Source organism: Apostichopus japonicus, chromosome 22 (assembly GCF_037975245.1).
Source record: "Apostichopus japonicus isolate 1M-3 chromosome 22, ASM3797524v1, whole genome shotgun sequence".
NCBI lineage: Eukaryota > Metazoa > Echinodermata > Holothuroidea > Aspidochirotida > Stichopodidae > Apostichopus > Apostichopus japonicus.
Window position 1 is genome coordinate 3821024 of NC_092582.1, and position 16016 is coordinate 3837039.

Consider the following 16016-nt stretch of genomic DNA (forward strand, 5'->3'; position numbering starts at 1 on the left):
AGGTGAGAATAATGAGAATATGAGCCATAATTGTATCAGTTTTACATAATTACAAACACTTTTCTATTCTTATGTTTTGTAGGCTAATAGCAAACATATATATTCATCGATTCTGCATGTAATTAAAGGAGACACAAGCCCAAACCATCTTCTATGAGAGATATTTGTGTATAGGACTAATTCTCCAGCTGAGTACAATTTTGCTCCGCTTGGGAAATATGTCTCGGCGTCATTTTGTAAAATATGTTACCATGCACTAGTATCTTTCTATGTTACTTGTTCTCAAGGTGGAATGTTAACAGTGTTAACACTGCAACCAAAAACCATCCATTTATGCCATATTAACAGACCATCTCCATTATACAGACAATAAAATATTGCATTAAATACAGAAGAAGAAAAAATCTAAATAATTGAAGCACACGTGATTCGATGATGTCATATTTAGACTCGGTCGTAGCCTTGTCGGTGTAGTCGGTGTAGCCTTGTGTGTGTGCATGATGTCTCCCAAATGATTGCGTGTGTGCATGATGTCTCCTAAATGGAATCAGATTTTTATCCTGCAGATAAGAACATTCGGGCGAGCACCATGCTAGTGCCAACAACGGGTGGAACAAATTTCTTTTAAAAAATGAATAATTATGAAAGTTATTTCGATCGATCTGATCGTAAATATTCCCCAAGCATTAAATCTACAGTTTTTACATAGTTTGGTTTATATATGGTAAAGAAGAAGATGCCTCGAAAACTTATCCAAACTTTTCTTAGCTGTTTTGAATTAATTGTTCTTCTCATGAATTCTACCAATTAAAAAGACTGGGTCGGTTTGTTTCTCCTTTGTTCACTGAACAACTCTCATGGGCTTCATTTACATGCAGCGGTGTGGGACAATTTTTCCCAGTGCTAATATCACTCTATACTCTCCTTCCATTTCATGCTTCACATCACTCGTACTGACAGCATGAACAGTTCCTAACCGTTTATCTGAGAGGAAACATGATATTCATACTGCTAATACAAGTGCTCTGAAAAAGCGGGGTATGAAATGACAGTATAAAAAGTATTAAAGAAAACACTCCCGATTGGCTGTTTACATGAAACGACTCATGAATATTGAATATTCATACCATGACAAAATAATCTTATAAGCTGCTTCCGGTTTCGAACAATCCCAAAACGTTCACTGGATTGCAATATAAAATGTGATATTCATGGAAAGTTTCTTGAAAAAAACAACAAAAGTAGATGAAAAAGAAAGAAAGATAAAAAAGAATATGTATATAAGGTTTGACCTTGCGATAAGTATGATTATTATTTTTTATACTCGGGCAAACCGAGCTCGCAGTCCGCGACCTTGAAAAAAGGTATTTAATCGAACTGAAAACACAGCATTTTTAAATGTTTCCCTAAAATGTACCTTTTCATCTTCATACAATTCCATCCCCTCCCTCCCTCCCCCACCCCTACCCCCCCAAAAAAATAAAAATAAAATAAAACCATGACCAAGCTTTCTATGTATTAGTCTATCTACATGATGATATATAAGGTACTACACTATACGATGAAATCTCACCAAATCTTGATTCCACTACCACTTGGAGGGAAAAAAAAACCGGAGAGTGAAATACTACAAAAAATTGGCTCCCTATTTTGTTTTACAGCAACAAAGTAAAAATGAAAAGGTATGAATGTACAAGAAATTATACCTAAGTAAAAAGAAAAATATGAAAAGGAAATTTAAACATGCAACAAACAAACAAAACTCCCATAAAAATCGTGTAAAAAAAAAATGTTAAACTTACAGACAATTATCTCATCTTATCTTAATAAAAAAGAATAGAAAAGAACACTTCGACGTTCCCCTGTTCGATGTATATGAGGGATCATACAACAAAAGAAAGGGTTTTTATTTATTTATTTTTCTTATTTTTAAAATTAAAAAACACAAATAAAATTTGATGGTATACCAAATGGGTGGCAGCATTTGAGAACTTGGACTTTTCAAATCGCTCGAAATAATAATGTTTTTGTGTTCTGGCAAGCAAACATACAATATTTTTGAAATTTAATGTCAGGGTGTGAAAAGAACAAACAATTCCTTCTTGTAGGATTTTTTGTTGTTGATATAGTAATATCGTTATAAACTGATTGATATATTACTGAAAAGTTAAAAAAAAAAAAACAATATGCAAATTATTAGACAACTAAGACAGCAAATCACAAACAAAAGCTATAGTTGAGTCTAGAATAGTGAAACATTGCAAGAATATGTCTATCTTTGGCTTAGGTCAATAAAAGGTCATCACCATGACAACCGTACAAAATAAAAATTAAGCTGCAACAATAAATCTCACTTAAACATATTTATTCTTGATTTTGATTCGTTGATTTTGAAATAAAATTCAAATATTTCTTTGGTTTCTTATTTTTTTGGCGCATTATGAATTATAATACTTTCGGTTAAGTTCACACACGATACATGGTAATTTGTTTGTTTTTGGTAAATTTCTTTGGCTTTAATAGCTGCAGAGAAAAAATAAATATATTAACTTTAAATATCTTACTATGAAACTTGTGTACGTTAATATCAACGACAATACTGTATTCAGCTTATTTGACGAAAATATCAACGACTTCTGCCCTATAGTGTAAATTTTTATATATTTTATTTGAATTCCGAGCTTACGAATTACAAAAGACCATTAAATCTGCACATAAATATTGATTTCTCATTTGATGAACTATGTGAAAACCCTTGGCAAAACAAAAAGGTTTGTTACCTTTGATTCCTTCCTTCGAAAATTGTGATTCATTGTATGGATATACACATCGTGGTTTATAATATACTTTTCTTCTATTCACAAATACATGGGGTCAATATTGATAACACTTTTATGACCCAAAAAAATGGATTTCTTTATTTTCATGATCACTTTAGTGGATTCTCAATCAGCCATTAATTATGTCTTTTTATAAAGAAAAAAATAGAAAATACAGCTAAAAAGATCACATATAAAGTTTCATTCTTGAAAAAAAAAAGGTTGAGAGTAGTGTTTTCCTTTACAAAAAGATGTCTGGATTTCAAGGCCAACATTTTCTTTAGGTGATGTTATCGTCGTCGACTTTTCGGTGACAATAAACTTATAGTTGGCTTCACACTATAATTTAAAAATTAATCAATCTGAAATTTAGCAAGAAATCATGTTTGCAATCATTCGCCGTGTTGCTCGTTCTCAAGCTGTCTGCTTGGTTGAAAACTTTGCTGAGCATAATCTCAAAATTATTAAAGTCGTGAAAATAAATAAAAACCAAAAAAAAAAAAAAAAAAAAAGGAAAAATCCGACACTTATTAAAAAATCTATGTGAGCCAAGTATAGCTTACGTCCCACTAACGAAGGTAACATGGCCTTTCTCCAGTGACGTAACGGTAGAGTAATGAATGGTTAATTGGGTTAATCATATCTGAATCAAAACAATTGAATAACCAATCTACAACGTTATATGAGGAAAACATCGCTCCGTATTATCACGAATGTTTTGGTTGAGAAAATGTTAGGAAAAATTGGTTTTCACTTTTATTGATTTAATGTCCGTTATACTTAAACAAAATATTCTACAACGAATCACTCATTATTTCGAATCCAAAGATTTGCGATTTTATGAAGAAAACTCTTTTTTTTCTTTCTTTTTTCCCTTTTCTCCTTGTTTCCCTATTCAGACATGCAAGATTATAAAGTTTCACAATTTTTCGGTGATAATTTTTGGCAAATTGAATCACCAAAAATCGCTCCGATGGTAGAAAATCTGACATAAATGACATCAGACCCGTAGCCAGAAAATTTAGATATCGGGAGGAAGAATATCAAAACACGTTTTTAAATTTTCATCAAATTATGGATGAACTTTGAAAGATTCTTAAATTTATACCCCCAAATGACGTAATTACACCCATGACGAGTGGTCATGGGGCAAGAATGTTTTTGGACCATATTCTTAGAACACGAAGGACTCAATGTCCTTGGATGTGAGTACACTGATAGAATTTGAAGACGAGCATTGCCGAAAAGTGATCTTTAGAACAAAAACAATGGCAAAACACGAATGATACTATTCTGGACTAAAATATATCTCAGAATAAGATGCATAGATTCTTGGACTAAATCTGACCTTAAGACAAGAAGCATACCATTCTGGACTAAAATTAACCTCAGAATAAGAAGCATAGAATCTTGGACTTACTCTGACCTGAGAACAAGAAGTATACAATTCTGGACCAAACTTAATCTCAGAACACGAAGCATACAATTCTGGACTAAAAAATATCTCAGAATAAGATGCATAGATTCTTGGACTCACTCTGACCTGAGAACAAGAAGTATACAATTCTGGACCAAACTTAATCAGAACAAGTAGCATGCAATCATGGATTTAATTGTTGAATTTTGATTAAAAAAAAAAACGTAATTTCTTTTGATATAGTCCTTCACTTGATCCATTATCGATTTTGACTATAAAATACGATGTATCTCTTGTATTTTCTCCTAAAACTATTCCGATATTTGCAGCGAATCAACGATCGTTATAAGTTTCACTAACATACATGGCAATGTAAGGCATATAAAGTAAATGTCATTTGAAAAAGGACGGTGACCGGTATGGTGGGGGTAACTAGAGGGGGGGTATCTAGGGTTGTGGTTATCTAGGGTGGGGTTCGAACTGACAATGAATTAATTAATAATTGAATTTAACAATAGCGTAACGTGGCAAATTTACATAAAACGATCATTTACTAGGGCGTGCGCGTTAATTTGTAACAGGTGGAGGTTTGCAGAAATTTCGATACAATATGCAAAACTGTGACAAACGATGTACTTACAGATCTTCACCAAAACTTAGTACAAAAATGGATAAGGGTAAATATGAAGTAGGGTGGGGGAGGGGGGGTGGGAGGGAAGACACAATTTCTTGATTGCATAACCAATGCGAGATATGCACTAAATGAATACACAAATGATCCAGTTCGCGCATTAATAAATATACACATACGCATATCACACACATCTTTGGGAAACTAATGTCACATATTTTTGGGAAAGATATGTCACATATGTCACACATGTTTGGAAACAATATGTCACATATCGAAAGCTTTTATTGACTATCACGAAGGCGTGTGACTTGATAGAATCTGATCAGTATTAACACTAACCAGTTTGAGTTTGCGCACAGACAGAAGAGAGCCACGTGACTTGGATTGTGAGGGAAAAAATATATGGTAGTAGAGAGTGAAGTAGATGTGTAAAGACAGGTAAGGGTTTGGCGGGAAACGCATTTATCGATAGGAGAAAAATTAGAAATCCCCTTCCGTTCAAGTAGAAATCAACTTACGACGTTGCATTTCAATATTACTGTTCTCTTTTTTTTTGGAGGAGGGGGAGGAGGCGTCTACATGAATATGCGCTATGGTACATAAAAAATTATGGTATTCTAGAAAAGCAACCAGAAGTTAATTAGTAATTGTTAATCAAAATGTTCACTATAAAACTTAAACGTTAGAATATTTTGTCAGGTGCTTATATCAGCTGTTTTACCTCGCACTGAATAATTAAAAAAAAAAACAGATTAAGAAAATATTACTATTCATAAAAGTAGCAAAAAAGGAAGAAAATGACAAACATGTTTTTAGCTGAAATCAGTACCGGTCAGAATAACCATATAAACAACATTACAACTTGTGTGTTAATTGTGCAGCTGAAACGGTCTAAAATTCGCCACAAGTCCTTCGGCGAAATTTTTTTCGCACATATTTGGCGTCAACGGCGCTCGATATCAATATGATCTTCCCACCAATATAGAATAGATAAAAGACAATAAAGGAAAATTGGTTATTGGACAAAAGATAATTATAATAATAATAATTATAGTAATAGTAATAATAAGCTGCTTTCGATGCATTGTTTTTCAAATGCTTCAAATAACCACTTAGGTTTCATTAAGCTGTCCTTAACCTCACGAGTTTTTTTTTTCCTGCTGTTTTAATATTATTATGATTAAAAAAAAAAACTACAAAAAAAAACAAAACAAATCTGTTAGTAAAACCTTGGATATCGTGGCTAATATTTTTAATAATAATATTATTAAAAACAAAAACGAGCAGTAAGCCTATATGTTCCCACTCAGTTCTCCTGAGATAAGAAGAAGAAGAAGAAGGGGAAAAAAGAAGAAAAAAGTCCCTAAATTAGGATTTGGGTCCGCAGGCATGCATCATTGCTTTAAACAATAAGGGTGCACAGTCGAATGACATTTCCCCAACCTTGCGTGAGAGTATTTTTATGTTGGGCAGTAGGGACAGCAGTTCCCGAAACCTGTCGGCGGCAGCGTTGTTGTTCAGCTGTACGTGGTCGTGAAGGACGAAATAGTACTGCTTACGGAGTGCTTCGACGGCTTCAGGATCAGTCATAGATTTGACATCTGTCGGAGAGGACGGCAGAATTTAACCAAAATCAGAATTTAAAGAAAAATATATATATTTATATATATATATATCAACAGTAATAGGCCTTACTTGGTCCAATGATGGCAAAATAAAACGTGTAAGATCATTCGCTATTAATGGGCCCAAAATGTTAGCATGCTAGAATTAATATGTGTTTTTGGCTTTTCAATTGTATACGCGGGGAGGTTCTCTGTCGATTCCTAATTATTCGCAGAAACTTGCGGATGTTAAACTTTAGCCACTTTAATGTCTCAACGAGGGCAAAACAATCCAAAAACGGGTGCGAAAGTGGATATTGGCTTCAAGTCAGAAGATTAAGCTGCCATTTTGTCCAATGCGTGACATCATGATGACGTCACTTAGTGAAAACTTTTTGTATTTCCGTTAATCTTGCAATCTATCACCAATGACAAATGAAGGAACAGATGTTGGTGTATTTATACTTATGCTTTTTATACAACAAAACTCTTGTTTATATAGACGAGGTGGGATGGATGGATGGTGGGTAGATGAGAAACAACGACTGAGGAGGAAAGATTATATGTTTTGTATAGTTTCAAAAGAACTGAAAAAAACAAAAGTATGAATTACCTGGGTTTAGAAAGTTGACTACTTTGAGGCAAAGGTGCTCCTGGATACTGACGTTCATCTTCTGGTACCTCGTAGACACCGCTCTGGCCATGTCCATTATCTCCAGTCCCTCGTGACCAAACCTTTGAACTTCTTCCTCACGTGGTATGTAGTTGGCTAGGACAGTCGAGAGACCCATGTATAAATCTGTCGGATGGCCTCTCATAGTAGCCAAGAGAACAGCATCCAGCCAAGTATCAGACAACATACTCGTGGTACTTTTAACTGTCAGTTTTGGCGCGAAAGGCAACCGTTTGGTCCAATCGATTTCTCGGTGAAGTACACTGTCCATTAACTTACAGAGGAATTCAAAGAGTTCCGAATACAGGATTGGTCTATTCGTAGGCAGGTTAAGAGGTAGCGACATCTCTAGATCGGATTCAGCTGCAAGAAGGCTCTCTACCTCTGGTAATAATGGAAGCTCCGCGCGTGCGTATTCCATACCGCTGCGCATCCCGTTTCCGTTAGCGCTATGTTGGCCTTTCGTCACGTGGATCGCTTTATAACCACCTGTGTGTCTGATTTGCTTCGGGTCGAAATACTTAACAACCGGAGGCCCATGGGCCATAGATGGAGCCGGAAATTCGAAATGTTCCCCGGAACCACTACTTAGTGACGTAGGAGAAAATGTAGGGGACGCCCCGTCACTTCCGGTGGCGGGACTCTTCACGCCCACTGGTCGCATGTACTCCTTTTCATATTCATCTCCAGTCATTATACGGTTAATTTCATCCGATGTTAGCTAAAAAAAAAAAAATGAAAAAAAAAATTATAACAGTTAAGAAAAAATAGACGAAAGGTTATACCTTCGGGAAACTGAAGAATACCATTTGAGCTACAATACCAGTTGTTCTCTGTGTCCCTTTACTACACGTTGTCCCTGCTGTCACTACGTGTTGCCACACCCCCCCCCCACACCACCCGCACTGTCCCGAAGATGATGTTGAACTTGAATCAAAGACAAAAAGAGTCCATCCCTTCTGGTTGTTCAGTATTAAACACATGCAGCACACCTATAAGAATACTTGAATTTCTTCCCAACTTGCAAACCTTTGAAACCTATATTTAATCATTTTTGCAATAACTGCGTCAATTTGATTCTTATGAAAAAATTTTCCCCCAGCATATTTATGGATAAGAACATAGGAAGCTTGGATTAATATTCAGTTAATCAGAGACTTCTAATTCATTTTAACAGCACAGCTCAAACGAATAGGTGAACAGAAACATCAAATGGAAGGTGGTTCCCCTTATTTTTCGGAACACATAATACATACCCCTCCCCCACCGACATATTCATATCATACCCCTCACCACCCCCATTTTCGACTAATTCGTGGTTGCATATTTGACTTACTGGGTCTAGTGCAAACAATATTGCAATACTCGTTTGGAATTCATATATTCACGAAATTTCTTCAAACATATTATAAATTATTCTATTGATAATACGACCATTGATCCCACTCAGACAATAAAAATGAGAAGAAAAAAAGTAATAACTTCTAAATGCCAACAATTGCTTCTAAAACATCTGCAAATGAGCTTCCTTCATTTACAAACTTCAGTGATCACACAATGCTTTATACATTTTAATTTCATTTTCTTATTACAATCACAAGATTAGCAGATAACTTGACCTTATGCGTTCCTCGCCTTTTTTTTCGCACGCACAAGGACTGCAAAAGTATGTATATCTGCTTCGTCTCGGACGAGAACATTATTAAAAATAACAAAATATTCTGTCCTTATATCAAAGAGAGGGTAAATTTAATCTTTGATATGAGCAACGGCCGTGAAGTAAACCAGCTTGTTGCACGCAAACGAAGTACCGTAACGGATATATGGGAAACACATATACATAGTGCCGAAGATTGCAAAACTTATACGCGTCGAAGATAGCAAACACATTCGGCGGGACATGTGAGATATTAAAATAAATCACACACGTACACATACACACACATACACAATGTAGTGTCGAAGAAAGCGAGCACATCATTGTGTCGAAAATAAAATAGCTGAGAAAACGAAATCTCTTCGCAACGCTAGTGACATACTAAAATAACAAACGTTTCTTTTATATGTTTGTTTGAATACAAACAATCTTTAAAGTAACATCTTTAAAGTAAAATAATATTGATATATAATTGATATATACGGTATATATGTGATCATTACGTGACAGTTACTGAGAAGCCGACAAGAAACTTTTCAAACTCTCTTTTTACAACATTGACGAGCCTTTCTGAAAATAACAACAAGACAAAACTGCTGCAGTTGGGGGCTGTTGACGACATCAGCACCCCAGATCAAGGAACGGTCGGTACTCAGATATTCGCTACCCAGATATAAAACTGTATCAGTTTTATCAGCATTTATTGATAATTAAAAATTGTTTGTTAACAGGACGAGTGACATTCAATACGATTTGTCCTTAATAAATTTGTAATGCATTTTATACATGTCCGTGGAGACCTTGAAAGTTCCATCTTTTACATATTTGGTTGTTCGTTCCGTGCTTTAGACTTGTTCTCCAACCACTTTGATTGATGAGCCTTCAAAACTGTGGACTGCTTATCGGAAAGAAAATTGGTTATGACATTTAAATACACCTATGCTATACTGGAGAAATATATGTTTTAGAAACGGCATAATTATGTAAGTCTGTTACTTTGAAAAAGGGTTAAATGTATCTGAAAGTCTTCAGAGGTACATCATTTTCGTCCGTTAGATAAGGAGAACTTGACAAATCTTTAAATATTTGCAACTGAGGTCTGCTGGGGTATCAAGCCAAGCGTCACATTATTAATTTAAACTATCAAAATTTCATAAGCAATATAGAATAGAGAAGTCAAAATGGAGTGGTCAACATTTCGCAAGATTTATTTCATGAATTCCTACCGCTTCCTAATGTCATAGGCGTACGAGGCGGGGGGGGGGGGGCAGGGGGGCAGAGTGCCCCCCAAATTTCCAGAGGACAAGAAATTCGGGCAAAAGTCCTGAAAAATTCGGGCAGCCTAAGAGGAGAAAAAATTTTTGCCCGACAATTCCATGATTTTCTTTATTTAGCATCATGATGCCCGAATATTTCCGTGTAACACCACCGTAAGCGCAGTTCATCTGGGCTACCACGCTTTTTGCACGATCATTTTTTTTTCTAACTAGTCAATTGTATACCTGGACCAAGGGCGGCGGAACCGGGGGGGGGGGCACATGGGGCACGTGCCCCCCCACTTTTCCTCAGGTTAAAAATGTGCCTTTTTTCTAGATAAAAACTGAGGTGCCTCAAGTTAGCAAGAGGCCAGGGAACCAGAATGAACACTCGGGGAGGGCCGTTTCCGGCCATCTGAGGGGTTTGTAAAACCAAAAATTTTATAGTACGCTCCGCGCCAACCGATGGTGGCGCTCCGCTCAGATAGTCGTGCATACAACTTTGCAAATCCTGGCTAAGCCCGTGACTTTGAATGAATTTCTGTGGGTCAAACTCAAAGCTATTTTGAATGGAAAAATATTAACAAGAAAAAAAAACTCTAATTCGGAAGATTCCTACATTAGCAACTAGCATGATTTCACCTCATTTTGTCTCAAAAGAAAACTTGTTCCTTGTTTCCCAATTTGCGCATTGGATATTGCAGTGCTAGTATACATATTTTCTTTGAGGGGGGGGGGGGGGTTGATGGAGTGATGTGTATACGCAAATAAGATAATACAATAAGAGTTATAAAGGGTACTAAATATAAGGCTGCATCAGTCCAATCGAATTTCTACAAAGTGCCCTTTGATGACGGTGCCCCCCCCCCCCAGATTAAAGTGCTTCCGCCGCCCTTGACCTGGACATCCCCGACATGAGTGTATATAAGAAATATATTCTTTTTCATGGATGGTGGGGGGGGGGGGGAGTGCCTACAAGCCTAGAAGTACGGGTTTATCATATTCTTTGTTATATTTTATACATTTTTGTGAGACAAATTGGCATGCAGTCTCACCCGACACAGCGACATTATCCCGCCTACGTGTCGTTGAACAATGTATGTTTTTCTGGAGGTAGCTGAATACTGTTAAAATAATAAATAAGGTAACTAAATAGGAGCTAAAAAAAATATACTGTCCCATTTTTCCCCTTCAAAGTGATGTTACCATTTTTTCTTCTTCTAATTTTACAAAATTTTTGGGGAAGTGAAAATTTCTAAAACGTGAGATTATAAAATAAAGAATGTTTAGATGCAACTTGCAAGGCCTCAGAAGTGCCGTTTCCGGCAATCTGAGAGGCATTGTTTGCCAAAACTTTTCTTGTACGCTACGCGCCAACCGATGGTGGCGCTCCGCTTAGATAGTGTCACGGGAACTTTCGCGCACAAAAAGTTCTGCCCCCCCCAAACTGAAATGGTCCCGTACGCCTATGCCTAATGTACGTCCCTCCCTCCCAGGTTTCCAAGTTCCAACCAAGGGCGTAGGAACCGGGGGCTGGGGGCGCCAGCCCCCAGTGAAAAATATGGAGGGGCGGAAGTATCATTCCGCCCCCCCCCCGCTTCGCAAGTCAGAAAACCCCTTTTTCATTTCCAAATGAGAAAAAAATCTCATTTGGAGCACCAAATTGCATCTAAGGCCAGGTGAAAATGCAAAATTATATACAAAATGGAGTGGGTGGGTTGAAGTGTGCTATATTGCACCAAATTGCATCTGAGGCCACCTGGAAATGCAAAAAAATTCTAAAGGGGAGTGGGACACCCCCTCCCCTTAGACCCCTCCCCCAGGCCGGCCATCAGTCTTCAGCCACCCCACTGAAAAGTACCTTCCTACGCCACTGTTTTCAACCATCCTCTGTCCGTCACCCACCCCCCAACACACATTCTTACGCTTTCGAGTAGCTATAATGACCAGGGAACCCGGGAATTTTGATTTCGATAAGTCCCTCCCCCCCCCCCCCCATCAATGAATAAAGCAGCAGTAATTAATTTGTAAAACAGAATCAACAAAAATCAAATGAAAAAAAATTTGAGCGAAATTTTCTTATCTTCCTTTTTCCTGTTTGTTTGGTCGAATTAAACAGAACCCATATTTTGGGGGAAATTGTCTTAGATGGATCAATAACTGTGTTCAATTTTGGTAAAAATGACGAGCAAACCAAGTTTTGGCAATGAAAATATTTGCACATATTTGGAGACACCACATCTAGCACAACCATTCGTATTGAAATTCGTAACCAGCGAGTATAAGCATGGAGGTAAAAACAGAAACCGCAACCAGAGAACATTTTGCGTCCAGTTTCTTCCCCAAATTATGCAAACGAAGTCCTCCGTTTATCATTCCTTTTGCGATTTCTATGGAGAGGGGGGGGGGGTGGGAATGATAGGGGAGGGAAGGGAAGGGAAGGGTGGATTATTTGTTCATTGAGTGGTTTATACGATCAGTTTTGACTAATGCAAATTATTTCACAGCTGTAAGCATCATTCCTGACAAACAACGAGGGCTTGCGCAATCCTCCCTCATACCACTTTCCCTCCCAGGAACAGATCACTAAAAGTTCCAATTTCCAACCCTCGCTAAACCGTACCGCCCATCATCATAATAAAAGAAAAATTACCCATAAATCATCTGTCACAGGGCGATGACATTCCACCGCACAAGATACAAATAGCCTAAATATAATTGCAGTCATTTCCATAATAGAACTAAAACCGTCTTTGTTGAAGAGTTTGAAATGTAAACATCGTTTTAGACAGCCTGTTAAAATCAGATAAAGGTACCCTCCACTCCAATTTCGCTCAAATGGCTCGAGATTACCTAACGTAGCCTACCACCTTATAGGTTGACCCACCTTAGTTAACCTTTCCTTGTGCTAAACCTACTTTTACTGGCCTTCGCACTTACGTCTTCAAAACACAAGCCATAATTCAAGGACACTCGTTTTTATTTCGTCCGGGCAAGTGACGAATGTTCTCTTGATTACGTAATAGAAACTGTTTCATGTGACTTCTCTCGATAGCGTAATTTTAGACGCAGTCAAATGATAGCACACCTATATAAAGATAGAAGCTACTATACAAACAAATCGAAGATGTGACTCCAGGGAAAGTTTACGATATATCGAAAAATAGAAAGATGAATGAATGAATGAATGTTCACCACACATGTCCCGCATGGCGCGCTGTCATTCCGTCGTCACGGAATGAAAAATCATTACATTAATTGCAAACAGGGCGTGCTACGCAGACGACGCAAGTTCGTGTGTAACTTGAAACTTGCGTTACCGCACGACGGTAATTCCCGCTAACGAAGCAAAATGTCACCAGAATTAGGATTGTATACTGAATGGTAAATTCGGGGGTACTGATGGAGGTTGACCCGGAACACTGTCAAGGGGGTGGGGGATGGGGGTGCATTGTTAAAACGTTATGAGCCAAAACAAGTTACCTATGTGCAATAGTAAAAGAGGTAAAAGAGGAGAGCAGTAAATTCCCAAAAGGACAAAGGTGTTGGCCAGGGGAAAATGGCAGCCAGGAGTGTCCAGAAGCCAGGTGATACCCCGTCATAAATAAGCCCCCCCCCCTCCATGTCTTCATTTTACCTCAAGTATAATACCAGAAATGAAAATATGTTATTCTTTTATCTCCCCCGCCCCCTCCTGCTCTCCTATTTTGCACTCTTCATTATTTTGCATTAAGTATATATTAAAGACAAGAAAATATTTACTTTTATTATCCCACATTTTTCCCGGGCCCCAAAGGGACACCTGTCCTTAGGGTTATAACCCTCGTGAACCTATCCTTCTTTTTCAGCCCCTCCCACCCCCCACCCCACAGATGGCAGCTCCTTGCTTGGGAGGGATACTGGTGAAAATGGTGTGGATTGCATGCATAAATCCATACTGCTTGATTGGCATATTATATATGATGAAACAGATGCTGATCATGAAGAACTTAAGACAAAATAAGCATTAATAAACTATATGACCTTCAGATATATAATGCCTGATTGTATATAAGATTTAATTGCATAAAGAACATGCCTTTCACACTTAATTGGTGTAATACTAAATACTTTTTTTCTTGTTTTTTTCATTGCACTGCTCGCACAGTATACTTGCAATTTTCAAGACACAACCACAACTATTCCCCCCAAATGAGGCAGATGGAGGTCCACGGAAAAGCCACTGCATCCCCCACCCCACCTCAACCCACCCCACCCCTTCTCTTCTTCATCACAACAAGTACCATAAATGTGTTTCCGTTGCAACCCCGAACGACTTTACTATCTCGCAGCTAATATGATCTCGTTTTAAGTTAAAGTTATGTATAGGCAATACAGAGGCAATACATGCCTTGAATATGAACGCGTGTGTTTGTCAATGGACTGGACGACGTTAATCCGTAACAATCGGATCCATTATAGGCGTCTGGCCTTGGCTAAGGCCAGAGGTCATTACAATGTTACGTAAAATGTAACAATGTTAGGGCAAACACACACGGGTTAACCACCCGTTGAAGCAATGCTATACCGGACTACCGCAGAGCTCCTTTGAAGGTCGACAAATCTTACGAGAAAAGAAATGTCAAACTTTTACCCCAAGGAGAAAATAAAAATGCATGACTGGAAAAACATGACTCATATCGCACCATTTCTATAATTACTGTTAAAAAAACACATATTAATCGGTTAAAGGATTTATCCTAACATGGGTTTTCACCCGAAACAGGAATAGGAATCAAGTGTGGATAAGTATTGTACCCCCTTCCAAACCCAAACCCGCCTCCCCCTACGGGAGCAATTTATATGCTAATAACCTTCAAGTCCCATCACATAGTTAACATGCAATTGGAAATGTCAAGTCATTCCTAGTGTAATTAACGTTTAATAGCCATAAATTATCTTTTTTAATTTCAATTTCCATAATTCCCATTAGTTTGTTGAAGCTCTTTGTTTCAAATCCTGAATGGACAGCGTCATATCAATTATGTGAGCCGGGCGTTTTCAAACATACAGATCTCGAAAAGATACTTATTTTACTCAGAAGTAGAAGGTGTGCTTAATAGCCGTCCCCTCCCCTCCCCCCCCCCCTGGCCAAAATATGATCAAACTGCTAGTTTTGTTTCCTTCAGAAAATTAAAATCTAACTGGCAAAATCACGACTAAATATATGTAAAAATGTTAGTTTTTTTTCAGTATATGTGGTAATAGCAATAGGGATTATTTGGACTCTGTACTAAATGAGTCAAAATTATTTTTTTTAATAAGGAACATTTTTTGAAGGATGAATTAGAAGGTCATCAAATTCCGCAAATATATAGCCTAAGCTCCGTAGAAAGAAACGTAATCATGCAGCTGTGGTCAACTTTTACTGCAAACCTATTAAGAAGCATCTTATCTCACTGAAATACTTAATTATCTCACTGAAAAGCAAGACTATTATGTAATATATAACAACATGGGTACGGGAAAGACATGTACTAGGGAGGGGGTGCGGGGGATCTAGGTTCGCGCTCGTACTGTTGTACCCGTACCCCTGAAGTTGTATTTGGAAACGTGCTGTTGTACTCCACAAAGAATAAATCAATTCCCTTCAGTTCTTAAACCGAGTACAAGACTCTAAAGCACGGATACGATTACGTAATCGTTAATCATCTAACTGAATTCCTCATTTGAAGTGGAGTACAACAAGCACGAGCACGACTGCATGGGTACGAGTACAACAGTACAAGCGCGAAACCCCGGAATCCCCTCCCCCAGTCTCCCCTCCCCTCCACAAGACTCCCCTCCCCCAGACTCCCCAGACTCCCATCCCCTCCCTCAGACTCCCCTCCCCCAGACTCCCCTCCCCCAAACTCCCCTCCCCCGTGCATGTGAAGTACCGCCTTAAATGGTCCGAATTTTAAAATTTTGTAGAAAA

General features: G+C 37.8%; 1 protein-coding gene across 1 annotated transcript in view; it reads right to left on the minus strand.

Annotated features, from left to right (window-relative positions):
* Positions 1–2418: 2418 nt before the first annotated feature.
* The window catches only part of LOC139963980 (nuclear receptor subfamily 6 group A member 1-like), a 44758-nt gene continuing 31160 nt past the window's right edge, over positions 2419–16016 (minus strand). Inside the window, exons 4-5 of the mRNA XM_071965257.1 lie at positions 7088–7868; positions 2419–6471 (exon numbers count right to left, since the gene is read on the minus strand). Coding sequence (XP_071821358.1) covers positions 6239–6471; positions 7088–7868 — 1014 coding nt within the window. The 3' untranslated portion in view covers positions 2419–6238. The remainder of the gene's footprint in view (positions 6472–7087; positions 7869–16016) is intronic.